This window comes from Schistocerca piceifrons, chromosome X (assembly GCF_021461385.2).
Source record: "Schistocerca piceifrons isolate TAMUIC-IGC-003096 chromosome X, iqSchPice1.1, whole genome shotgun sequence".
Taxonomy (NCBI): Eukaryota; Metazoa; Arthropoda; class Insecta; order Orthoptera; family Acrididae; genus Schistocerca; species Schistocerca piceifrons.
The window spans coordinates 911,291,028-911,319,007 of NC_060149.1; the positions used below are offsets into that span (position 1 = coordinate 911,291,028).

The 27,980-nt window shown below is 43.7% G+C and overlaps 1 protein-coding gene across 4 annotated transcripts in view; it reads left to right on the forward strand.

The window, feature by feature from the left end:
* The window catches only part of LOC124721874 (sarcolemmal membrane-associated protein-like), a 351,987-nt gene that overhangs the window by 88,925 nt on the left and 235,082 nt on the right, over positions 1-27,980 (forward strand). For all 4 annotated transcript variants that reach the window (XR_007006401.1, XM_047247014.1, XM_047247016.1 and 1 more), the window contains one exon: positions 482-619. Coding sequence is in view for 3 of the 4 variants with exons in the window: in XM_047247014.1 (XP_047102970.1) it covers positions 482-619 (138 nt within the window). In the remaining variant the exon portion in view is untranslated. The remainder of the gene's footprint in view (positions 1-481; positions 620-27,980) is intronic.

A 27,980-nucleotide genomic window follows, 5' to 3' on the forward strand; every position in this document is an offset into this window, starting at 1 on the left:
ACATCCTATGAGTGTGTGTTTTTAATGAGAGACATTCAGCAGTGAATTCCCAGAATTGGACATTTATGTATATTCATAGTGTATTTTTTTCAACCTTCGTAAAAAAATTTCTGACTTCATACTTGCTCCACATGCATTGTTCACACTCCATTCTCCACCAGGCTTCTTTTTTTCACATGACAAACTATTTATTTCTGACATTACAATGTTTGAATCACTGGTCTTTATAATAATTTTCTGTGATGGAGTAGTCTTGTCACAGAATTACATTTGATAATCCTCCTTACCGCATGTTCTCCTTGTTCATCCAAACAAAGCAATAGTCTCCTTTCTGTTTGAGGTCTGCTCCCACTCTTTTTCACCTTGGCCTTCTACTTGCAAGATTACATGCCTACTCTTCTTACACATTCTATCTTCCTGTAAGTGCACTTGTATTTTTTCATATTTCAGCTGTAGAGTTAACGGCAGTGAACTGTTGCAGGAACGCTCGCTGGTTCTTGATCAGCCAGTGAAAATTGGTCGATCAGTTGCAAGAGCCCGCGCAGCCCAAAACAATGCAATCTTTGATTGCAAAGTGTTGTCCAGAAATCATGCGCTGTTGTGGTATGAAAATGGAAAGGTATTTGTTTGTTTTGCTTACATCTCCAGTGATGACATTTTATTCAGAAAATAAATATTTACTGCAATAAATGTAAGGACATGTGCATTATACATCATACAAGTTTATGTTTATTTAAAGCTTTCAGTCATTAAAATATAGTATTCTGAATATTTCTGAAGATATATGTGGGCAAAAACACTAGATGATTTGTGTGTTGATTGTCCTGTTGTAGCCACTTTGTATTTCATTGTAAATGCTTTGTATGTTGATAAAATTTATCAGTGTTTGATAACATGATCCAGTGAGGTATCCTCATGGTAATAGCAATGTTTCTGGATGTGCAAAGGCATTGTGTGCTACCTTGTCAGGCATTTTCATTTATTCGTTCTTACTTCAACACAAAATGACTTGCTGCTAATGTACATAAACTGAACAATAGCTTAATCCAGATGGTTTTCGGTAACACATCATGAAAGAGATAAAGAAGACCTGTGTGAAATCCAAAATGTTAGTTGGTTTTTAATGGAAAAGTTTGCAGCTTTGTGACATAGTACACAAACAAAGAATTTTATCATTAGGTGACAGTGACAGGAAGAATACTATTTTGCTATAAGTGCAATTATCTACTTGAATCTTTTAACTGCGAGGGAAGCTACAACTGCTTAAAATCTGCTACTTAGGATTATAAATTCTGGGACAGCATCTGCTCATGATTTTTTAGATTGTTTCTCAGAAATTTTTAGGCAAATGTTGTGATGTTTTATTAATTTGACTTAAGTACTTTGTGCACATTAAACAGAACAAATTAATAGGAGAAAACATTTTATGTATCACACATCCAAGTGATACAATGAACCTTACTCATAAAGTGACAACTGTGCGTGCTCTAAGGTCCTAATTGAGTTATTTGTATTCTGTGAGCAATATACTACCAAGTGAGCAATTTGATTACACCTTATAATGAGCTTCTAATCTTTAAATGCACGTACTGTATCTCACTTTCCCAAACTCTGATTGTTCCTGTGCATATAAAGAAAAATATTGTCCATATGCATTGTTACCACTATGAACTGATAGTTGGTCTGCTTCTCTACACTTTATTCAGATTTGTATGAAATAAAGAAATAGATGAAACACCTAGTATAATCAAAAGTTATCGTTTTCAGAAAAGTGTTAATTTTTGTGTTGTGTTTTTTTGACTTATTTCAGACATTATAATGTTCTGTCTATATTGCATGAGGCATATTTGCACATACTTAAAATATCGATCACCATACAACACTGTAGTCGATACCATTTTGCTTACTTGTTGGCTGTCTCTCTTAAGTACTTAAATTTGCATTTTATATTAAAAGTTGAAAAACAAAGTAACTAACTGCATTTTTTTTCTGCTCATATTTGTTTATTTCAAACTGGTTTTTGGCTTATTAGACTATCATCAAGGAAACAACTGGTGAGTGTCTACGAAAGACATTAGTGTTCAGGAGCCAAACTTCAGAAACAAAGATACCTTCAATGCATACAGAATCTCTGGTTGTGACATTGGGTGAGAGACGTCAAATCAAATACCCATCACTCATGTTATACACCAAGCATGTTGATGAGTTACAGTACCTCTGTTAAAAATGCAATTGTAGTATGGATAGTATCAAATACAGTAGGCCTATATAATGAAAATGTACAATATTGAAGTATACGAATTGTATGAATATAATACTAAACATTATGAGGAAAAACAAAGTAAGATGATGATGACTGGTTTGTGGGGTGCTCAACTGCGCAGTCATCAGTGCCTGTACAAAGGCCCAATTTTTTTCACACTTCAATTTTTTACACTCTCTAATCTAGCCACTATCACGGATGATGATGATGATGATGATGATGATGATGATAACACAAACGCCCAGTCCTCGAGCAGAGAAAATCCCCAACCGAGCTGGGAATCGAACCCAGGACTCATTGATCCAGAGAAGCAACAAAGTAAGATGTATGACAGTTCTATTGCGGCACAAGATTTTGGATATGAATGTGATCAATTAGGGTTGAGCTTTGGGAGTGTGTGCCTGTTCGAGTGGCTCATATGAAGTGTAAGAGTGGAAATGTGCTCCACTGTAATTGATCATTCAGAATCAAGCGGAGTTTTTGAGCTAAATGCTTATTGACATTAGATGACACTGATAGGCTAAAGTGTGTCCTTGTTGGCTATATGTTGTACTTCTGTGTGCAGTTTGTATCTCTGACCATCTGTGCATTTGAATGTAGTGGGAGATTTCGTAAGTAAGACTACACTTTTGCTGAACGTTTCCACAAAACACTGTACCATGCCATTAGACGCAGGGTGAAACGGAGGTATGATAACATGCATAATTCCATTCTGGGTGCAAAACCACTGAAAATCCATGGATGTGAACTGCAGATCATTATTTGTGATGAGTTCATGGGGCTCCATTAGCAGAAAAAAATAGTTACGAGGATCTTAAAGGTAGTTTTTATCATGGTCTGTTGCATTTTTATTGTGTATGGAAAATAAGAATATGTGTCTTACAAAAATCAAACACATTGGACATCGAAGTGGTCCTGCAAATTACACATGTAACCAGTCCCACAGATGGCTAGGTGTGCCATGGCTGGTAGGTTTGGGATGGTACCAGTTGCTGCAACTGACAAGCCTGTCATTTTTTGAACCACTCATCCAATATCTTCGTCTAACATGGCCAACACATGCACAGTTGGGCAAGATTCTTCATTCTGGAAATGACCCAGTGGGACTTACGCAAGAGTTACTGTTGGGTAAGTGCATGCTACAGTCGGTTCAGCCCAAACATCCATAGTACCAGAAAAATGAGATTTCTACTCTTGCTCTCTATAAGGTGGCAGCACTCTCCAAACATACCTTGATTGTGACTGGGCATCACAAGAACACAGCTTGGAAGTGTATATCGTTCGTTACCACTGAATATTTACAACAGATGAACTTCTCAGGTAGCTTGTGCATGGCATACCTGTAGCTAATACAGATGAACTTTGCTGTCTCTTGACAGTCTGTGAGTTAGTCAGATGGACTGAAATTAACTCACTCGCAGACACTTGTTGCTAACTGTTCCTATTGCTCCATAAATAGCAATTTCCCATGTCGGACCTGCTGCAGCCACAGTAGACGAGATGGAACTGTAGTAGCTTCTTAATGGTACTGTGATCCATAGCATAATTGCAAGAACTGTGGTGGATCTGTGACAAAAGTGAACAAGTGTTGGTGGTGCATTGACTTTCATTCCTGTTGGCCAAAGGATCTCCATCTGCACCTGTATTATGTGGAACCAAAGTATTCCCAGTTTTACAGTGCTCTCTCTGGCAGTTGGCAACACTATCGGCGAATGGATATGATGTGCTGATGGAAGTGTCGGGCAAGCAGAATGTAATCCTAATTAGTGAGTTCTATTTGGAGGCAGACTCTCACCATTGGGAGACACCTGGCAAGTAATGTGCCTTTGTGGTGACAGCCTCTCGTGGTGCTGCTGTGTACAACTTGAGCTATGTAAACAGCAATTATGGAAGTGCAAAACTCTCAGAAGCACTACTCCATTCTGGTGGTCTTCCTGATTGAACAGTAAGACACTTCTGAAAAGGCGAAGGATGCTGTGTCATGAAAAAGAACAAAGAAGTTCTGTGGAGTAGGTTGAAGGAAGTGCTTGGGGCCAGCTGGTTTGCATGAACTGGCACACCAGTCTAAAGATTGAATCCTTATGTGTAGCTGCTATGGCAGTGATGGGAAACTTTCCCACAGATGGTTCTAATTGTGAATCAATGTGGAAATTGACAGTCTGTTATTTATCCTACAGACCCATAGAACTGTAGGCAGTGTGTTGCCATTCTTGTCCTGAGCTGACATACAAAATGAGTGGAATATTGGTTATTTGATAAGAAAAGAGCCCAGTATTGTAATCTCTAAGCTTTACATTTAGGCAACTTTGACTTATTGTGAAAAATGTGGGCAGCAGAAGCAGCAGCTTGTTATCTCTGACCAGATGAAATTTGTTGCCGTAGACAAGAAAATATGTAACATTTGGGTACTAAGTGTAATTGACAATACCTCATTCTCTATCTGTGAATCTTTTTTTGTGCCAGGGTCAAGATCTTAAAGGAAAACGCAATATGCCATTTGGAGCCCTCTGGATACTTACACGATAGAACGTCCCTGACGCCATATGGTGATTCATCCATGGCTAGCATGAGTGGTAAATGAGGCTGATACTAGGTTAGGTATGGGGAAATTTTGAGACATTACTTCAGCTTACGAAATGCTTGGTGGCAATCCACAACGCACCAGAAAGGGATACCTTTTCTCTGTACTTGATTCAGGGGATTGACTATCGTCGCAATTTGGGGGATAAATTTGGCATAATACATAACCGTGCCCATGGAAATCCGCAGTCCGTTACATTCTTTGGTAGTGGAATATGGGCAATGGCTGACAAATTCTCTGACATCAGTTTAAGGTCTTCCTGGCTATAGATACAGCATATAAAAGGGGTATCCAAACCAAAGTACTCTCCACTTGCACTACTACACCTGTCTAATCTTTTATTCCATTTTTTCAAAACATTATTGAATTTCATCTTTTATGATGCTTGACAGCACCTCCACAGTTTTTTTTCTTCACCTCAGCAACATCAGCAATACACTTTCCTTTCACGTCTCTCTTCATTGTAGGAAATAAAAGTTGCAGGACGCAGGTTGGTTAAATGTGGGAGATAAGGAGCAGGGATAATACCATTTTTGGTCAAGAACTGTCATACAGACAAGGCTGTGCGAGTGGGGGCATTGTCATGATGGAAAACCCAGTCACTTGACTGTCACAAATGGGCTGCTTCTGCAGCACGCTGTTGCACAGTCTTTTGAAAACTTCCAAGTAGAAAGCTTGGTTAACTGTTTGGCCCCATGGAATAAACTCTGAATGCAAGACTCCTATTACATCAGGAAAAAAAAGCATTGTTTAATATTTGGTTTCACCTGACAAGCTTTCCTGGGGCAAGGCAAACTTGATGTCTTCCACTGGCTTGATTGTTGATTAGATTCAGTATTGTAAGCATAGCACCAAGTTTCATCACCTGTGATAATTTTTTAAAAACAGTTTGGATCATTTCAGGACTCTTCTTTCAAAACACAGCATGCTTCCACACGATCTTTTTGTTCAGCAGTCGTGGCATGAATTTGGCAGCCATCTGTTTCATTTCCAAACCTTCTGTCACAGTTTGCTGCACTGAACTCCAAGTTACTCTCAACAGCTCCAAAATTTCTTCAGTGGTCCACTGTCGATGGCTGCATGAATGTTTCCAACATTTTCATGTATTTGGGCTGTGGAAGGACAACCAAGACAAGGTTTTTCATAAATTGACATTTCACCATTGCTGAAATGGGAAAACCATTCAAACACATGAGTTTCCCCCATAGCATCATCCTTGTACATCGTTTTTAACATTTCATGACTTTCTGTTGCACTTTTTATGAGGAAAAAGCAGAATTTCACCACTGCAAACTGTTCACAAAAATTCAGCTGTTGTAGAAATGACATGGAACAGTTCTACAACAGCATTTACACAGATACTCCGCAAACCACCGTACAATTTGTGGCAGAGGGTACCCTGTACCACTACTATTCACTTTTTACTGTTCCAATCATAAATAGATGGAGGGAAAAGCAACTGTCTATATGCCTCCATTTGAGCTTATCTTCATGCTCCTTACGTGCAATGTATGATGGTGGCAAGTAGAATTTTTTGCAGTCCGCTTCAAATGTTGGTTCTCTAAATTTTTTGAATAGTATTTCTCAAAATTTTTTGAATAGTGTTTCTCAAAAAGAACAATGCTTTCCCTTCAGGGATTCCCATTTGAGTTCCCAAAGCATCTCTGTAATACTCACGCACTGTTTGAGCCTACTGGTAACAAATCTACGAGCCCACCTCTGAATTGCTTTGATGTCTTCCTTCAAACTGACCTGGGATGGATCCCAAACACTCGAGCAGTACACAAGAAGAGATTGCACCAGTGTCTATATGCAGTCTTTCCCAAAATTCTCCCAGTAAACCGAAGTAGACCATTTGCCTCCCCTACCACAGTTACCACATGCTCGTTCCACCTCATATTGCTTTGCAACATTACACCCAGATATTCAAATGACGTGACTGTGTGAAGGAGGACACTAGTAATACTGTTCTGAATATTACAGGTTTGATCTTCCTACTCATTTTCATTAACTTACATTTTTCCACATTTAAGGCTAGCTGCCATTCACCACACCAAATGAAAATTTTGTCTAAGTCATCTTGTATATTGCTACAGTTACTCAACTTTGGTACCTGGGGCATCATCAGCAAACAACCACAAATTGTTGCTGACCCTGCCCACCAAATCATTTATGTATACAGAGAACAACATTAGTCTTGTCACACTTCCCTGGGACACTTTTAACGATACTCTTGTCTCTGATGAGCACTCACTGTCGAGGACAACATACTGGTTCTATAATTGAAGAAGTCTTCAGGCTACTCACATATCTGTGAAAGTATTCCATATGCTCATACCTTCGTTAACAGCTTGCCATGGGTCGCCGTGCCAAATACTTTTCAGAAATATAGAAATGTGGAATCTGCTTGTTGCCCTTCATCCATGTTTTGCAGTATATCATGTGAGAAAAGGGCAGGCTGAGATTTGCACAAGTGATGCTTTCTAAAACCGTGCTGATTCGTGGACATAACCTTCTCAGTCTCAAGAAAGTTTATTATATTCGAACTGAGAATATATTCAAGGATTCCGCAGCAAACAGAAGTTAAGGATATTGGTCTGTAATTCTGTGAGTCTATTCTTTAACCCTTCTTACATACTTGAGTCACCTGTGTTTTTTTTTCTTGTCGCTTGGGACTCAGTGCTGGGCAAGAGATTCATGATAAATGCAAGTTGGGTAAGGAGCCAATGCTGTAGAGTACTCTACATGTATAAACTCTGCCAAAACTCATCCCTACCTTCCTTCAGTGACATTCAGCTTACTGATTAATCGCTCTGTGTGCTCCTAGTGGCAAAACATCATACTACAAAAGCTCTGCCGATGAAACAATTAGTATAGTTTCTCTTAGGTAACCCCCGTATACTTAATAGAAGGCTTACAAAAACTATCATTTTGGCATGTTATACTTCAGCCCACTCTGTGTGCTCCTAGTGGCAAAACATCATACTACAAAAGCTCTGCCGATGAAACAATTAGTATAGTTTCTCTTAGGTAACCCCCGTATACTTAATAGAAGGCTTACAAAAACTATCATTTTGGCATGTTATACTTCAGCCCACTTTTCAAAAGGATTGAAAATTTGGCATGTTATACTTCAGCCCACTTTTCAAAAGGATTGAAAAAACTTATTGGAGATTTGATATATGATCCTCTTGAGATCTTCCTATCACCACTATGTCATTCAGTTAACTGACACATCGTGAAGTGTAGGCAATAGTTTGTTGTCAAAATCTCTGAAAGATTATATGTATGCTTGCAACACTGACAGATAACCTGTTGTATTTATAGAGGTCATAAGGAGTATTTAATACCAGAATGGCTTTAGAGAATTTTTTCATCCTGGAGAAAATCGGGATTAAAAAAAAAACAAAAAAAAAAACCTTCAGTTGCAAAGGAAATGCACTATACACAATAACAAAACAGTGCTCATACAAGTGTCTGCCAACAGCAAAGTGTGTCTAAGGCTTTAGGAAGACTATGCAGTGCTTTGTAACAACAAATTGCCTCCAATGAGCATGGCGTGACAACTATTTAAATTAGATTCGTTTGAGCAGTTGCAGGCAGGCTCTTGCACATGCACAGTTGAGTCGCATATGAGTAGTACCTTCTTCCGCTTCTGGTTACAGAAGTGTGACTGGGCGCTACTACTTAATATTGCCCCAGTTCGGAAATGAGTAAATCTGGGGCTGATGCACAGCCAGTCTGAGTTGTTGTTGTGGAGGTGGGTCGTCTCCACGTGACCTGTGTTTACGTTTAGTGATTTTTTGTTGTTTCCTCTTTGTTTATTGCTCTCACGTTAAATGATAACAAAACATATTTTTGTGGCCGGGAGCTATCAAATGAATTAAAATACGTTCGCGTAATTACGGAAGGCTAAAATATGTCATTAGTTTTAGATTTTATTTCCACCTTTCTGACAGTCAAACATTAATCGCCTTACAGAACAATGAAGCTATTTTTACCGGTTTCCTAAAGATCTTTTCTGTTGAGGCACTCAATTTATTTGAAACAAAGTGTTTAATTTCACACTATTGGCTAGTTTCAACTGTTCGCTGCATTTCAAGTGATCGTATGGCATTATGCCATAATAAAGAACCAAACATGAGATAATACAGTACTGGTACTCCAAGAAAATTTACATACGAATGTGCATTTTAAGCTGAATTATGCGTTTTAGTATGGTTCACGAAATTTCAACACTCCTAAAGTATCCTCTGATGTCTTGTTTCTTTTATGACATAATTTAAGGTCTTTTAATGTTTTACACGTATGAACATATGGGCTTCCTGCATCGTCGTAGCTGCCCAAGCGCAGTGACACTTGTTATCTGGCGCTCTCTTGCAACTGTTGAAACGAACCTATTTCTAACAGGTCGCGGGAAAATATTGCAAATGGTGGTCTGAAAAGCGTTACATTGAAAGCAGATTTCCTTTTGCGTAAGATGAATGATGTGCGAGAATGTACGATGAATTTCTTAAATCCCAAAGCTTTTGACTCTCATTTGAAAATCAACTCTTTGAGGTCGACCATTTAGAAGAATTTCGAGCCCAGAAGATCAGACATTTACGACATTATTAAAATTTTTACTGGCAAGTTAGTGTGATGTATCCTAAAGTGTAACAAGCGCAAAAAAGATCCACATTATATGTGGAAGCTTAGCTTCTCTTCCAACTTATTAATCTTCGAGACAAATATTATATGTGAATGCTACGTATATTAATTTAAACCATCAACTTTTCTTATTTGTGTGTTCGCGCTACGTAACAATGATCTTGCTATTGGCTGACATCACGTGTCCTGAGCTGTCATAAGCTAGCGATATCACATGACATGAGCTATGACTGGCTTACAAACGCGCATCGCAATCTTGGTTTCAATGCTTCAGAAAGTGACATGCAGTGTTTGCTGGAATTCGAATTTATACCTTCATAATACGCAAATATGCGGCGTACATGTTGCTGGAGGTCTTTCAAAACATGTTTTTCCTCCTGAGTTTCGTTTTCTAAAGTGCCGGGAAATTCTACTCTGGTATATAAAACCATAAACATTCAAAGGATTGATGAGTTTTACAGTGCCGAATAAGAGTGTACTGTCACTTATCATGGAAAAAGTGTATTTTCACCCGGGAGAAAGTGTATTTTTAACCGGGAAATCTGGGGAATTTTTTTTTCCTTGTCCACGTATACACCCTGTATGTTCAAAACTTAACATTTTTTTAGTTAACGAAAAAGTTCTTTAATGACAGTGGTTTCCTATGATCTGAGGCCCCCTTGCGAGTCCAGGGGTAAGAATAGGCCCGAGGTATTCCTGCCTGTCGTAAGAGGCAACTAAAAGGAGTTTCACACATTTCAGCCTTTATGTGATGCTCCCCTGTAGGGTTTGACCTCCAATCTTCAAAATTTTCCTGAAGAGCTAGCCAATTGGGGAATGGCGCCTTACACGGTGCATTGTGTCCATTGTGCATTGAGATCTTTGGCCCATTTTCTCGTCATCGCATTGCAGTCCCGTCCATTCTCCGTCTCTTGGGCGAGGACACCTTCCTAGGTGTTTTTTCCACCATGCACTATGCAGCGTCGCTTTCTGTGTCAACGATGACCATGGACTTTTTTGCACCTGATATCCAGCACAGTAGCCAGTCCCTTGTGGTAAGGCCACCATTTACCCTATTGGTTGTAGCCCCCTGACCACACAGCTGATGCCTGCACTGTGAACTCCCCACATATGCCAAGGGGTGGATGCCCATCCCCCTGGGGCATCGGAACTCCCGGCAATGGCCATCCTGCCAGGTGACCTTTGCTGAGGCTGGGTGGCACCCATGGTCGGAGTGGTTGGCATCAGGGCAGATGACACGCGATGAAGCGTAGTCCATCATTTCCTGCTGGTGGTGAAACACCAGCAGTCTCTAAGCATTCATGAGCTCAATTCAGTGCACAGAAGTGCGACCCCAAATTGTTCCCCTCCCTGGCCACACCATGGGAGAAACGACAGGCTAAGGATGGTGGCGAATCTTATTCGCCCCTGTACCTTGTCTGTTAGAGAGCTGATAGAGAATCTTTCATGCCGATGAAGCCTCAATTTTGTTGAGCATTTAGAGGGCAAGTTTGGGGAGGGCTTGTCCAAAATGAGATCTGGGTCAGTCTTGATCAAAACAGCATCCTCTGCCCAGTCACGGGCGTTACTCGCTTGTGACAAGCTGGGGGTGTTTATGTAACCATCACGCCCCGTAAGAGCTTAAATATGGTCCAGGGTGTCATATATCACAGGGACCTTCTTTTGCCGTCTGACGATGAGCTGCACTCCAATTTAGAGCGGTGAGGTGTACATTTCGTCTGATGTGTCCATTGGGGTCTGAGGGATAATCAGGTTGCCACCGGTGCCTTCATCTTGTCCTTCGATGGTGATGCATTGCCTGAGAAGGTCAAGGTGATGGTCTACCGATGTGATTTAAAGCCCTATATCCCTTCCCCGATGCGGTGCTTTAAGTGCTGGAAGTTCGGCCATATGTCTTCCCGCTGTACTTCCAGAGTCACGTGTCGAGATTGTGGACGCCCATCACATCCCAATACTCCATGTGCCCCGCCTCCCATCTGTGTCAACTGCGGAGAGCACCATTCGCCTTGCTCATCAGACTGCAGGATTCTCCAGAAAGAAAGGAAAATCATGGAGTACAAGACCCTCGACCGACTGACCTACACTGAGACTAAGAGAAAATTTGACTGCCTGCATCCTGTGCATATGACATCATCTTATGCCGCCACTACAACAGTTCTGGCACCATCAGTTCCGCCAACCCCAGTCACAACTCAGAGCTGGAAGCCTACACCTGCCCCCTTGATGGTGGGGCGCATTTCCCTCCCTGTTGCTCCTGCACTACCTACTTCGGGAGCAACACCCTCCCAACCATCGGGGATATCAGTCCCCACTTCTGAGCCGGAGAAGCGTAAATCGTCTTAGGTTTCTCTCGCTAGGAGGGGGGTCCCTTGGGTCACTCCCTTCCCAGGTTTCTGCTACTGGGAACGATGACACCCGCCAGTGGCTGAAGAGCCCAAAAGCAGCTGGTCATAGGGCTTCATGCTCATCCTCAGTCCTGGAAACTTAGCCAGTGAAGTCCTCGCAGCTAGGGAAACCCAAGGAGCAGCGACAGAAATCCAAAAAGAAAATCCCCAAGACCAAGAAAGTTGCAGTGGCACCCACACCACCGCTACCTACAAGCTGTGCATCTGAGGATGGGGTGGAGATTTTGGCGTCCACTGAGGACCTAGATCTCGCCAGACTCACAGACACAATGGATATAGACTGCTCAGGCAATAAGTCGGTGGCAGCAGGTGACTACCTCATTGAATGTTCCATGCATTCCGCGTCTCATGATGCCATCGTCCTCCAGTGGAATTGCGGCGGTTTTTTTCCACTGCCTGGCTGAGCTACAGCAACTGTTAAGCTTAACACCTGCTATCTGCATTGCCCTCCAGGAAACCTGGTTGCCAGCAATGCGGGCCCCTGCCCTCCGTGGCTATAAGGGATATTACAGGAACCAATCACTGAAGAGTGCTGTGGCCTCCCACATTGTTGATCCACCTACTGTGGAGAAGACAACCGCACCGAAACAGCACGAGAAGCAATCTAAGGCCATGATCAGGGGGCTGTCTGGGATATGTGATGAGAAGACAGTCCAAGAGGGGCTGTCAGGTGCTGGATTCTGGGGTGCAACTACTAAGCTGCATAACCAGCCAAACAAGAAGAGGCTGCCTCTGTACGTCATCGTAGTGGGAACTGCGACGGATGGTAGCAACATCTTTGGACTAAGGAAACTCTTAGGCTTTCCTGTGAGTGCCGAAGCTCTCCCCCTAGGCATGGACCCTAAGCCACTGTGCTTCAGATGCCAAGCTGAAGGGCATGCGGCTAAATACTGTCGCAGCTGCGGCTAAATACTGTCGCAGCTCACCACAGTGCATAAAGTGCGCTGGTGCGCACGACACCCATACCTGTGACATGATGAGAAGAGGCGGCAACTTGTGCTCACTGCAGTGGGCGACATGTGGCAAACTGGCATGGCTGCCCAGCATTCGCCAGCGATGGCTGCACTGGAGACAAGGCGCAAACCGAGAAGACACGAAGACGGCGTCGTAGGTGCCACCAAGCGATGACACAACTGAAAGGAGAGAAGACAGCTTCCACTGACCAAGGTTGATCGGAATATCGCACCAGTGAGTGGGTCGTGAGGGACCGGACACCAGGTGTTGCACAGCAGGCGCCGCAAATGTGGGAGACGCTCGCCATGCTGGCGGCTGCGATGGAAGAGGTGATTTCAGCCTTCAAAGCCACCATGGATGCAGATAGGGCAGCTTTTAAGGCCGCCCTGACTGCAGAGATGGAGGAGGAGTGCATCCAACTGTAGCAATTGCCCATGACATCTGTGGGGACACCGCAGGCGAAGAGATGATGCCGTCCGTTGTTCCCCCTAATGGAACAGCTGGCGAAAGGACACACAGAAGAAGAAGAAGAAGAAGAAGAAGAAGAAGAAGAAGAAGAAGGAGACAGAGTCTGCCGTAACAACGCCAAAGTCCATAAGTTGCAAGCAGATCTGCTCTGGCAAGTGGGCTACCAGAGAGATCTGGATGCTCAAGGGCATGGGCTACATTGTCCACTACACAGGGAAGACTCAACTATGGCCCTCATTGAGCCTGTCAGCACAGCCAACGAGTGAGGAGTGGTGACACTACGCAACCACATATCTCCAAGCGCTTGACCCCCCCCCCTCCCCCCTGCGGGTCCGGGGGTTAGAATAGGCCCGAGGTATTCCTGCCTGTCGTAAGAGGCGACTAAAAGGAGTCCCTCCCCCTCAAGGGGGTAGTTTGTGCCTGCGTCCGGAGACAGACGGTTCCACGACCTATATTTGCGGTCATTTTGGTTTTTCACTTCTTCTCGTTTCTTCCTTCCTTTGGTTGGTTCCTTTCTTTGTTCTTCTCCATTTCACTGTCTTACTTACTCTTTCCCTTGCCTTTCTTCTCCTTGCTTTCTTCTCCTTGCTTTCTTCTCCTTGCCTTCTTCTCCTTGCCTTCTCTGGTCTCAGGTGTGACCTGAGGTGTAAACATTCACCTAAGGCGGGAGTGCCCTCTGAGAGGGTCCCCACAAGGAAGGAGTGCGCCATCGGAGACGCTGGCAATCATGGGGGATTCCTCCACAATGGATTTCTCTTCTTCTTCTCTCTCGACTTCTGCCCACAAACGGAAACTTGACCAGCCACCAGTGACAAAAGTACTACCGCCTGCCCCACAGTTCCTCGCAGTTTCTCGATCTGAGGACCGAAAGGATTTTTCCTGTGTCAACCTTTTCGTTATCCAGAAGGGCGTAGATGCCATAGCCGGATCTGTCAAGTCTTGTACCAGGTTGCGTAATGGTACCTTGTTACTAGAAACTGAGAGCGCCTTTCGGGCACAAAAATTGCTTCGGGCCACACTCCTGTACACGTTCCCTGTCCGGGTGGAGGCTCAACGCACTTTGAATTCGTCTCATGGTGTGGTGTATACTAGATCACTCGACGGATTGACTGACGAGGAGATTCAGTCTTTCCTCGCTGAGCAGGGCATGATGGCTGTCCATAGGGTCATGAAAAAGGTCAACAATTAACTTGTACCGACCCGGACACTTTTCTTGACCTTTGATAGGGTTCCGCTGCCGTCGCGCATCAAAGCAGGCTACGAGGTTATTTCTGTTCGCCCCTACGTCCTGACACCTACGCGCTGCTACCAGTGTCAGCATTTTAATTACACTCACCAGTCTTGTTCCAATGCGGCTAAATGTGTCACTTGTGGCAGGGATGCCCATGAGGGTGACAGTCCACATCCGTCTCCTCGTTGTGTGAACTGTCAGGGTGACCATGCAGTGTCCTCCCGCAACTGTCCCATCTACAAGGAAGAACGCTGTATACAGGAAATTCGGGTCAAAGAGAAAGTATCCACCTCGGCTGCTCGCAAGCTATTTGCTAGTAGGAAGCCCACGCTGCTCCCAGCGGGGAAATACAGTACTGTCCTCGCCTCTCCTCGAACTACCAGGGAGGTGGCGACACAGACATGCGATCTGACCTTCAGCACTACGGGCATCCGTTCGGCCAGTGCGAAGATCGCCCGGTCGACGTCTCCTCTTCCTCCCGTCACCCCTCAGACACAAGCACCTTCATCAGCTTCTGCCAAGACGAAGACCCAGAAGTCAGATGGACGGGCCTTCAAGAAGGAACCGTCCCGTGCAGACTTCCTACGTACCTCGAACTCCCAGCCATCGACCAGTACTTCCACTAAATGACTTTCCAAGAAGGCTCATAGAAAGCACAGTTCTCCTTCTCCGCCACGGCGCATTTCTTCTCCTGCGCCACCCAGCGGTTGCCGCCCCAGGCCGTCATCCGTTTCGCCTGGCCGCACTGCTGGTAGTCGAACATCTGGCCGTTCACCGGCATCTTAACAAGATGGCCGAGAACCTATAGAACCAATGGACGATGACTGTCTGCCTACTGATAGCGGCGGCAGTGGTCGCTCGAAGCCAGGCCCTCAGCGGCCTTCGAGGTGACCCCTTCTTTCATCTTGCTTTTCTTTTCATGATCACACTTATTCACTGAATTATTCGCAGCATTCGCTCCAACCGAGAGGACTTAAAGTTGCTGCTCCACTTGCACCGTCCGCTCGTCGTAGCCCTCCAGGAAACGAAGCTACGCCCATGCGATCAAATTGCCTTGGCACACTACACCTCTGTGCGTTTTGACCTACCCCCTGTGGTAGGTATTCCGGCTCATGGAGGGGTTATGTTGCTGGTCCGGGATGATATTTACTACGATCCCATCACATTTCACACCGGCCTGCAGGCAGTTGCCATCCGAATTACTCTCCCCACTTTTACGTTTTCCATTTGTACCGTTTACACTCCATCGTTGTCTGCTGTAACCAGGGCAGACATGATGCAAATTATTGCTCAGCTACCTGCACCATTTTTGTTAACTGCAGACTTCAATGCCCACCATCCCCTTTGGGGCTTTCCAGCATCCTGCCCGAGGGGCTCCCTGTTAGCAAACCTTTTCAACCAGCTCAATCTTGTCTGCCTCAATACTGGCGCCCCACTTTTCTTTCGGACACAACTCACACCTATTCCCATTTAGACCTCTCTATATGTACTACCCAACTCGCACGCCGGTTTGAGTGGTATGCACTTTCTGATACATATTCGAGCGACCACTTCCCGTGTGTTATCCATCTCCTGCATCATACCCCCTCTCCGTGCTCAACTAGTTGGAACATCTCCAAAGCAGACTGGGGGCTCTTCTCTTCCAGGGCAACCTTTCAGGATCAAACCTTCACAAGCTGCAATAGTCAGGTCGCACACCTCACGGAAGTCATGCTCACTGCTGCTGAATATTCCATCCCTCACACTACTTCTTCTCTCCACGCCGCGTACCGGTCCCCTGGTGAGCCGCAGCATGTAGAGACGCTTTACGTGCTCGTCGACGTGCTTTTTGCACCTTTAAACGCTACCCTACAGTGGTGAATTGTATCAATTATAAACGATTACGTGCGCAGTGTCGCCGTATTATTAAAGAAAGCAAGAAAGCCAGCTGTGCTGCTTTCACAAGCACCTTCAACAGTTTTACTCCTCCTCCTTTTGTCTGGGGTAGCCTGCGCCAGCTATCTGGCACTAAGATCCACTCACCACAATGCCTTCGGCCACTTTTTCGCAGAGGTTTCGAGCTCCGCTCATTACCACTCTGCCTTCCTTTCCCGAAAACAGGCAGAGGAGGCTAGGCCACCTAACTTCCTCTCCTCGAATCGTGAAAGTTATAATGCCCCATTCACCATGCGGGAACTCGAAAATGCACTTGCCCGGTCACGGTCCTCCGCTCCAGAGCCTGATTCTATTCATATTCAGATGCGGAAGAACCTTTCTCCTGCGGGTAAAGGTTTCCTTCTTCGTACTTATAATCGCATCTCGATTGAGGGACATGTTCCCGCATGCTGGCACGAGTTATTGTTGTACCGATTCCTAAGCCGGGAAAGGACAAGCACTTGCCTTCCAGTTATCGACCCATCTCGCTTACCAGCTGTCTCTGTAAGGTGATGGAGCGAATGGTTAACTCTCGTTCGGTTTGGCTGCTCAAATCTCGACGGCTACTTACCAATGTACAATGTGGATTTCGTAGGCCCCGCTCTGCTGTTGACCATCTGGTTACCTTGTCGACCTTCATTATGAATAACTTCTTGCGGAAGCGCCCAACGGCGGCTGTGTTCTTTGATTTGGAGAAGACTTACGACACCTGTTGGAGGGCGGGCATTTTCCGCACCATGCATACATGGGGCCTTTGCGGTTGCCTCCCTCTTTTTATTCGTTCCTTTTCAATGGATCGACAGTTCAGGGTACATGCGGGTTCTGTCCTGTCAGACACCTTTCGCCAGGAGAATGGGGTGCCACAGGGCTCAGTTTTGAGCGTCGCTCTCTTCGCCATAGCGATCAATCCAATAATGGATTGCCTCCCAGCTGATGTATCAGGTTCCCTTTTCGTGGACGGTTTTACCATCTATTGCAGCGCACAGCGTACATGTTTCCTGGAGCGCTGTCTTCAGCGTTCTCTTGACCGTCTTTACTCCTGGTGTGTCGCCAATGGCTTCCGTTTTTCTGCCAAGAAGACGGTCTGTATTAACTTCTGGCGCTACAAAGAGTTTCTCCCACCGTCCTTACGACTCAGTCCCGTTGCTCTCCCATTCGCGGAGACAACAAAATTTTTAGGTCTTACATTTGACAGGAAACTTAGCTGGTCTCCACATGTCATATTTGGCTGCCCGTTGTACCCGTTCTCTGAATGCCCTCTGTGTTCTCAGTGGTATGTTGTGGGGAGCGGATTGAACCGTCCTACTTCGCCTACATCGGTCGATCGTCTGCTCCAAGCTGGATTATGGGAGCTTCGTGTACTCCTCTGCACGGCCGGCCATCTTACGCCGAATCATCTCCATACAACATCGGGATTTACGTCTTGTGATTGGAGCGTTTTGTACTAGTCCCGTCGAGAGTCTTCATGCTGAAGCCGGTTAATTTGCACTCACCTACCGGCGCGATATACTGCTTTGTCGGTATGCTTGTTGGCTACTGTCAATGCCCGACCACCCGTCTTATCGTTCCTTTTTTGACGACTCTCTCTACCGTCAATACGGGTTGTATGTCTCTGCCCTGTTACCCCCTGGAGTTCGCTTTCGTCGCCTCCTTCAACACCTTGATTTTTCACTCCCTGCAACCTTTAGAGTGGGCGAGAGCCACATGCCACCTTGGCTCCAGGCTCAGGTTCGCGTTCACCTTGACCTCAGCTCGCTCCCAAAGGAGGTTACCTCCGGTTTGGTATACCACTCCCATTTTGTCGAACTTCATTCGAAGTTCATTAATATGACCTTCATTTATACAGATGGCTCTAAGACCAATGACGGGTTTGGGTGTTTTTTTATTGTCGGGGCACAAAGTTTCAAATACCAGCTCCATGGCCATTGTTCGGTCTTCACAGCTGAGCTCTTTGCCCTCTGCCAGGCTGTTCTTTACATCTGCCGCCACCGACATTCTGCTTATGTCATCTGCTCCGATTCCCTGAGCGCTATCCAGAGCCTCAGTGATCCGTATTCGGTTCACCCTTTCGTGCACCGGATCCAACGCTCTCTTCAGCAGCTGGTGGACGACAGTTCTCCGGTTAGCTTTATGTGGGTTCCTGGCCATGTCGGTATCCCTGGGAACGAAGCTGCAGATGCCACGGCCCAGGCTGCGGTCCTCCAGCCTCGGACAGCTTCTTGTTGTGTCCCTTCATCAGATTGTAGCAGGGTCATTTGTCGGCGCATTTTATCGCTGTGTCATGCCGATTGGGCTGCACTTACGGACAACAAGCTTCGGGCCTTGAAACCTCTTCCCGCGGCTTGGACGTCCTCCTCACGCCCTTCTCGGCAGGAGGAGGTTGTTTTGGCCCGTTTACGAATTGGACACTGCCGGTTCAGCCATCGCCATCTGCTGACGGCTGCACCAGCGCTGTTTTGCAATTGCTGACGGTCCGTCACATTTTAACGTCCTGTCCGGATTTTAATACACTGCGTCTTGATCTTGGCCTGCCATGTACTCTGGATGCCATTTTAGCGGATGACCCAGGAGCTGCTGCTCGCGTTCTTCGTTTTATCAACTTGACAAACCTCTCTAAGGACATTAGATTATGCTGTTTTTTAATCCTGTGCCTGTCAATCTGTCTTTTATCGTGTTTTCCCTTTTAGTTGCTATTTTAAACTTGTGCTTCGCGGTGCCTTCCTAACGTAGTCTGGGCGCTAATGACCATTGAAGTTTTGCACCCTAAAACCACAAAAAAAGAAAAAAAAGAAAAAAAAAAGAGAAAGGCGCTTGACTTCGGCCCTCACCCACCAGGCACCAATGGGTGACCTGGACCTTCCCCCACGCCAAGTCACCACTGATGCAGCGCAGCAGAGGGCCCTCACAACCGATACTGCTGCAGCACCATCACGGACTGATCTTTTATGATGAACATGTATACCGCAGAGACAGGCTGGACAGTGAAGTGGGAGGCGTGTTTATAGCGATAAGAAGTGCAATAGTATTGAAGGAAATTGACGGAGATCCGAAGTGTGAAATAATTTGTGTGAAGATTTTAATTTGCCGGATATAGACTGGGAGACTCAAACATTCATAACGGGTGGCAGGGACAAAGAATCCAGTGAAATTTTTTTAAGTGCTTTATCTGAAAAGTACCTTGAGCAGTTAAACAGAGAACCAACTCGTGGCGATAACATATTAGACCTTCTGGTGACAAATAGACCCGAACTATTTGAAACAGTTAACGCAGAACAGGGAATCAGCAATCATAAAGCGGTTACTGCATCGATGATTTCAGCCGTAAATAGAAATATTAAAAAAGGTAGGAAGATTTTTCTGTTTAGCGAAAGTGACAAAAAGCAGATTTCAGAGTACCTGATGGCTCAACACAAAAGTTTTGTCTCAGGTACAGATAGTGTTGAGGATCAGTGGACAAAGTTCAAAACCACCGTACAACATGTGTTAGATGAGTATGTGCCAAGCAAGATCGTAAGAGATGGAAAACAGCCACTGTGGTACAACAACCGAGTTAGAAAACTGCTGTGGAAGCAAAGGGAACTTCACAGCAAACATAAATATAGCCAAAGCCTTGCAGACAAACAAAAATTACGTGAAGTGAAATGTAGTGTGAAGAGGGCTATGCGAGAGGCGTTCAGTGAATTCGAAAGTAAAGTTCTACGTACTGACTTGGCAGAAAATCATAAGAAATTTTGGTCTTATGTCAAAGCGGTAGGTGGATCAAAACAAAATGTCCAAACACTCTGTGACCAAAATGGTACTGAAACAGAGGATGACAGACTGAAGGCCAAAATACTAAGTGTCTTTTTCCAAAGCTGTTTCATAGAGGAAGACTGCACTGTAGTTCCTTCTCTAGATTGTCACACAAATGACAAAATGGTAGATATCGAAATAGACGACAGAGGGATAGAGAAACAATTTAAATCGCTCAAAAGAGGAAAGGCTGCTGGACCTGATGGGATACAAGTTTGATTTTACACAGAGTACGCGAAGGAACTTGCCCCCCTTCTTGCAGCTGTGTACCGTAGGTCTCTGGAAGAGCGTAGCATTCCAAAGGATTGGAAAAGGGCACAGGTCATCCCCGTTTTCAAGAAGGGACGTTGAACAGATGTGCAGAACTATAGACCTATATCTTTAACCTCTTATCAGTTGTAGAATTTTGGAACACGTATTATGTTCGAGTATAATGACTTTCTGGAGACTAGAAATCTACTCTGTAGGAATCAGCATGGGTTTTGAAAAAGACTATCGTGTGAAACCCAGCTCGCGCTATTCGTCCACGAGACTCAGAGAGCCATAGACATTGGTTCACAGGTAGATGCCGTGTTTCTTGACTTCCGCAAGGTGTTCGATACAGTTCCCCACAGTCGTTTAATGAACAAAGTAAGAGCATATGGACTATCAGACCAATTGTGTGGTTGGATTGAAGAGTTGCTAGCTTACGGAACGCAGCATGTCATTCTCAATGGAGAGGTGTCTTCCAAAATAAGAGTGATTTCAAGTGTTCCGCAGGGGAGTGTCGTAGGACCGTTGCTATTCGCAGTATACATAAATGACCTTGTGGATGACATCCGAAGTTCACTGAGGCTTTTTGCGGATGATGCTGTAGTATATCGAGAGGTTGTAACAATTGAAAATTGTACTGAAATGCAGGAGGATCTGCAGGGAATTGGCACGTGGTGCAGGGAATGGCAATTCAATCTCAATGTAGACAAGTGTAATGTGCTGTGAATACATAGAAAGAAAGATCCCTTATCATTTAGCTACAAAATAGCAGGTCAGCAACTGGAAGCAGTCAATTCCATAAATTATCTGTGAGTACGCATTAGGAGTGATTTAAAATGGAATGATCATATAAAGTTGATCGTTGGTAAAGCAAATGCCAGACTGAGATTCATTGGAAGAATCCTAAGGAAATGCAATCCGAAAACAAAGGAAGTAGGTTACAGTATGCTTGTTCGCCCACTGCTTGAATACTGCTCAGCAGTGTGGGATCCCTACCAGATAGGGTTGATAGAAGAGAGAGAGAAGATCCAATGGAGAGGAGCGCGCTTCGTTACAGGATCATTTAGTAATCGCGAAAGCGTTACGGAGGTGATAGATAAACTCCAGTGGAAGACTCTGCAGGAGAGATGCTCAGTAGATACATTCACCGAGTAGTCAAGCAGTATATTGCTCCCTCCTACGTATATCTCGCGAAGAGACCATGAGGATAAACTCAGAGAGATTAGAGCCCACACAGAGGCATACTGACAATACTTCTTTCCACGAACAATAAGAGACTGGAACAGAAGGGAGAACCGATAGAGGTACTCAAGGTACCCTCTACCACACACCGTCGGGTGGCTTGCGGAGTATGGGTGTAGATGTAGATAGATGTAGATGTAGACATGACGTAGTATCTGCTTGCATGATTACCGCTTCTAACTTAACCCATCCTTGCATGACCTATTGCAATCAGCAAGACATCCACTACTGCTCTTACTACCTGACCTAACTATTCCAGAGGTTTTTCCCCCTTGGTGCTTGCCTTGGCACTTTTTCCTCTCTGCCCTTCAAACCACTACCCTTCATTTGACTTTCGACTCAATATATCTCCAGATGAGTGCGTGTAAATGGTTAACCACAACCAGCCATACATAAACATCACAGTACCCACATCCTGCGACATCTCACATTAGTGAGGCACTGGAGCTTTAGATTTGAACAATCATGCCGGTGTGGGCGTGGAGGGGCTCCACCTCTTTAAAAAATCCTCCTTTATAAATGAGCTACACTTCCCTATAACCCTCCCAATAAATGAAAGTCAACCATTCGCCTTCTGTACTACTGACTTTATGAAGTCATTTCATTTTATATTGCTTTGCAAAATTTTGCCAAAATCTTTAATCGGCGTGATTGTATTAGGCAACAAACCACTAATACCATTTAAATATTACAGGATTGTTTTTTCTGTTCATTACATTTTTCTATGTTTAGAGCAAGCTGCCATTTATCACAACAAATAGAAATTCTGTCCTTAACATCCTGTATCCTCTTACAGTCACTAAACGATGACACTTCCTGACACACTACAGCATCATCAGCTGTCACAGATTGATGATCACGTTATCCATCAGATCATGTATGTTTATAGATTAGGAGAGTGGTCCTGTCACAATTCCCAGAGGCACTCCTGGCAATACCCTTGTCTCTGATGAACATCCTGCCAATCCGTGACAACTTACTGGGTTGTAGTACTTCAGAAGTCTGCAAGACACTCACACATCCGGGAACCTAATCTATATGCACGGACCTTCATTAACAGAATGCAGTAGGGCACTTGAGTCAAATGTTTTTTGGAAATTGGAATCTGATTGTTACCCTTAGTCCATGGTTTGCAGGATATTGTGAGAGAAAAGGGCAAGCAGAGTTTTACAGTGTTGTGACAGGTTGACTGAAATGAATAGGGTTCTAAACAGGTGATAAATAACATTATTATTGCATTTTTCTCTTATTACGAGTATACAAAGTAAGTGCAGAAGGCGACATATAAGCTGATTTACTAAAGTCTTTATTTGCAAGTTCTGCCATATGATAGGTACGATAGGCAATAATGTGTCTATCCACAAAACTTTCAAGTCCAGGAACGCTAGGTACTCCTGTACCTCCACAGACAATGGCTACTGTGAGCCAACCATTACCATGTGAAAATGTATCGTTAATGTCAATACTAAAATTAAGTCTACAACCACAGAAAACACAAGGTCCGTCGACAAGTGATCTGATCTGATCTGATCATCGTGTCCTCTATTAATGATTCTGCGTATGGTTTTCCAGAACGCGCAAACTTAACATTTTCTTCTTGTGGCTCTGCGGATCCACAGTCCATGGTGCATAACTATCTGAGGTCTTACAACTTAGGAGGAACTCTGAATGTGCAGCAACCACATGTATTTTTGTTGCAGTATCTTCATTTTCAAGCAAGTTAGTAGTGGTTATTGGTAGCACTGATGATTCAGACAATGATGCCAATTTTTGCACAAGATAATAGAGCTGTGGTCTGGTGGATAATAAAAAAAGCTTCCAACCTCACTGGGCAGTTAATATCGCTTGCATGGAAATTAGATGCTAAACATTTTTTGGTGCACTTTCCAGTCCATTTGTGCTTCATTAAACAGATGGAAAGCCAGGCTTGCTGGAAGTGATTGTAGACATGCCAGATCTGTCACTTTCTGTATGAGCTCATACTACTGATGGAGTTGTTGTTTCATAGCTTGAAAGAAAAATTGTTTGCCCATGCTGTTTGTCACACCCAGCAAAATGGCCTGATAAGTTCTGTTTTGGCACGGGGTGGGTTGTAGTCTCAAACAGCCTTCGTCACCACTGTTGTATGTCTGCTTTTCACTGAACACAAATTAAGTACAAATAAATCACACAATATAATAGAGCATAACTCTTTGCTTCTTGATCTAAACAGAAATAAACTTCAGGAGGTGGATACCTTATGCCATTAAATTACTCTGGAGATTTACTGAATAACTCAAAATGTTATTACTGGAGAACATTGTTTGTCCAACTGGGAAACACTGAAATATGGACCACTTTCAGTGCACATGTGCCGTCAATTTGCTCACAGAAGGCTGGCAAGCCAGAATGTCGACAGCCAGGAATAACAAGGTCCAATTCAGTGTCTAGAAAATTACCAAGTATTGCAAAGTTGTCATAAATAAGTCCATGGGGGAGCATGTTGCACACATCAGCGAGCCAAGACAGATGAGGTCGATAGCATGTCCAGAAAGGAAAAACGTAAACTTGTGTCCCATTATTTTATAAAAGAGATTAAGTATATAACCTTGAATTTCCCAGAGTCTGAGGTAGAATGGTTACAAAGAAAGAAGGTTGCACAATAGCTGGAGAGATTACATCAGTTTGTCAGACCTTATGTGGAACCAACAGAAGATTAATGAAGCGAGCTAGAAGCGAAAGGTATCAAAACAGTGAGAAGAGTCTTGTCCCAGTCTCCCATTGGCTTGTTTCTGTATTCCTTGTACGATATATAGACTTCATGAAGCAAAATGAGAAGTCTGTAATCAGTGTTAACATACTGGAAAATGTACAGACCACTTCTCTTAGTGCTCTTCTGTACCTCTAGTTGTGTGTTATCTCTGTTACAATTGGATGCATAAGAAGTCTGAATTGTATTTACTACATCCAATACTTAATTACTGAAGCAACTAAAACACTTATAAAACATAGCAGAAAGGATGTGCACTTATTGCAACTTGATTGTTTTAATGACCTCCTTTATAATTAATTTTAACTTCAAAACTAAGTCGCAAAGTTGGGGTGTCACCATGTTTTTGCACATCACTTGAGGTTATTACTCTTAATTTCAGTGTGAAGAAATTCTTAGTAAGTCAGTTTATTATTTTAAGGTATAAATTATTTTATTCTTGTGCAGAGGAGGTGCTAGACTAATTCTTATCATTATAGTGTATTATAAATTGAGGTTCCCTGCCACATTTTCCTAATTTCAGGAAATTCTATAGAGATTCTGATATATGGTTTTCACTATTATACAGGGTTATTACAAATGATTGAAGCGATTTCACAGCTCTACAATAACTTTATTATTCGAGATATTTTCACAGTGCTTTGCACACACATACAAAAACTCAAAAAGTTTTTTTAGGCATTCACAAATGTTCGATATGTGCCCCTTTAGTGATTCGGCAGACATCAAGCCGATAATCAAGTTCCTCCCACACTCGGCGCAGCATGTCCCCATCAATGAGTTCGAAAGCATTGTTGATGCGAGCTCGCAGTTCTGGCACACTTCTTGGTAGTTTCTGAATCTTTCACATAACCCCACAGAAAGAAATCGCATGGGGTTAAGTCGGGAGAGCGTGGAGGCCGTGACATGAATTGCTGATCATGATCTCCACCACAACCGATCCATCGGTTTTCCAATCTCCTGTTTAAGAAATGCCGAACATCATGATGGAAGTGCGGTGGAGCACCATCCTGTAGAAAGATGAAGTCGGCGCTGTCGGTCTCCAGTTGTGCCATGAGCCAGTTTTCCAGCATGTCCAGATACACGTGTCCTGTAATGTTTTTTTCGCAGAAGAAAAAGGGGCCATAAACTTTAAACCGTGAGATTTCACAAAACACGTTAACTTTTGGTGAATTGTGAATTTGCTGCACAAATGCGTGAGGATTCTCTACCGCCCAGATTTGCACATTGTGTCTGTTCACTTCACCATTAAGAAAAAATGTTGCTTCATCACTGAAAACAAGTTTCGCACTGATCGCATCCTCTTCCATGAGCTGTTGCAACCGCGCTGAAAATTCAAAGCGTTTGACTTTGTCATCGGGTGTCAGGGCTTGTAGCAATTGTAAACGGTAATGCTTCTGCTTTAGCCTTTCCCGTAAGATTTTCCAAACTGTCGGCTGTGGTACGTTTAGCTCCCTGCTTGCTTTATTCGTCGACTTCCGCGGGCTACGCGTGAAACTTGCCCGCATGGGTTCAACCGTTTCTTCGCTCACTGCAGGCCGACCCGTTGATTTCCCCTTACAGAGGCATCCAGAAGCTTTAAACTGCGCATACCATCGCCAAATGGAGTTAGCAGTTGGTGGATCTTTGTTGAACTTCGTCCTGAAGTGTCGTTGCGCTGTTATGACTGACTGATGTGAGTGCATTTCAAGCACGACATACGCTTTCTCGGCTCCTGTCGCCATTTTGTCTCACTGCGCTCTCGAGCGCTCTGGCGGCAGAAACCTGAAGTGCGGCTTCAGCCGAACAAAACTTTATGAGTTTTTCTACGTGTCTGTAGTGTTTCGTGACCATATGTCAATGAATTGAGCTAAAGTGAATTTATGAAATCGCTTCAGTCATTTGTAATAGCCATGTATAGAGCGATTCGTGAGAAAAGTTTGTGTGTGTATTTTAAAAGTCAGCTGGCCATAGCTATTTCGTGCTAGCCTTGCAAAGCTGTGGCTGGTTGCTGGTGTTATTTAACTATATATAGTTTCCAGAATGAATTTTCACTCTGCAGAGGAGTGTGCACTAATTTGAAACTACCTGGAAAATTAAAACTGTTTGCCTGCCTTTAGCAGGCAAGTGCTCTACTGACTGAGCTATGCAAGCACGACTCGTCACCTATCATCACAGCTTTATTTCTGCCAGTACCTCATCTCCTACCTTACAAAATTCATAGTTCACCTGCATAGCTTGGTGGACCTACAACCCTGGAAGAAAGGATATTGCGGAGGCATGGCTTAGCTACAGTGTGGGGGGATGGCTTCCTGGAAGACAAAGGTTCCAGGTTTGAGTCCTGCTTCAGCACACAGTTTTAATTTGTTGAGAAGTTTCTAACTATATGTGCATTTGATGCAGCTCAGTGTATAGTTTGATGAATCTATATTTCTTAGGCAATCCCAACAAAACCTGCATTTTTGCCTGTTGCTTGCCAGTGGAACAGTATGTGAAACACCTTTTAGGTCTTAAATTATGTATTGAGGGTATAGATGTATGTACTCACTAGTTCTTTGGGAATGTTTAGCTAACCATTAATAACTTGTCACAATACTAAAATGTTTGAAGTTGTTTTTTGTCATAACGTGAATACATTGGAAAGTATAAATAAATGAATGCTTTGTTAAGAAATGTGACTGCAATGTATAAGCCAATGTAAAACTGTTGATGTTTTTTAAAAATAATGTTTCTTTAATTTGTTTTATCTTCTTCAGAGAATAATTGTGAAATGTATTCTTGTTAATCTGTCTGGAAGTTGCTAAAGGTCATGAGATTTGTATCTTGGCAGACAAGTTGGTAATCTTAGAAAGACTATAGAATTTTGGGCCCTTGCAAACGCCAGAGCCCAATGTAAAGCCATTTTACCAGTTTTAATTCATAAAAATAATGATTTTGTGCACAAAATCAATGTAAAAACTTTTTACCTGTTTGGAATTGTAACAACAATCCTGCAGAATCAAAATCTGCAAAAAGATCTCTTTTTTTTATCAGAATATTCAGTTTTAAGAAAGATATGTTTGCAATTAGAAGTCTTCTGCTCAACTGTTACTCATAATGCAAATCTGACCTGTCTCACTGACCACTGGCTCACGGATGAAGGATTGTTAATTTCCAAGCTAAAAAATTTTAAAATTAGCACTAGCAATGTTTAGTCATGTAAAAGGGGCTGTGGCTGTCTAATTCATGGCCGGCCTCTGTGGCCGATCGGTTCTAGGCGCTTCAGTCTGGAACCGTGCTTCTGTTACGGTCGCAGGTTCGAATCCTGCCTCGGGCATGGATGTGTGTGATGTCCTTAGGTTAGTTAGGTTTAAGTAGTTCTAAGTTCTAGGGGACTGATGACCTCAGGTGTTAAATCCCATAGTGCTTAGAGCCATTTGAACCCTTTTTTTGTTATCAAAATGGGGTTAATTGAACAAAAATCGTCGTCATAATGATGAGAAACCCTTTGAACACTGTGT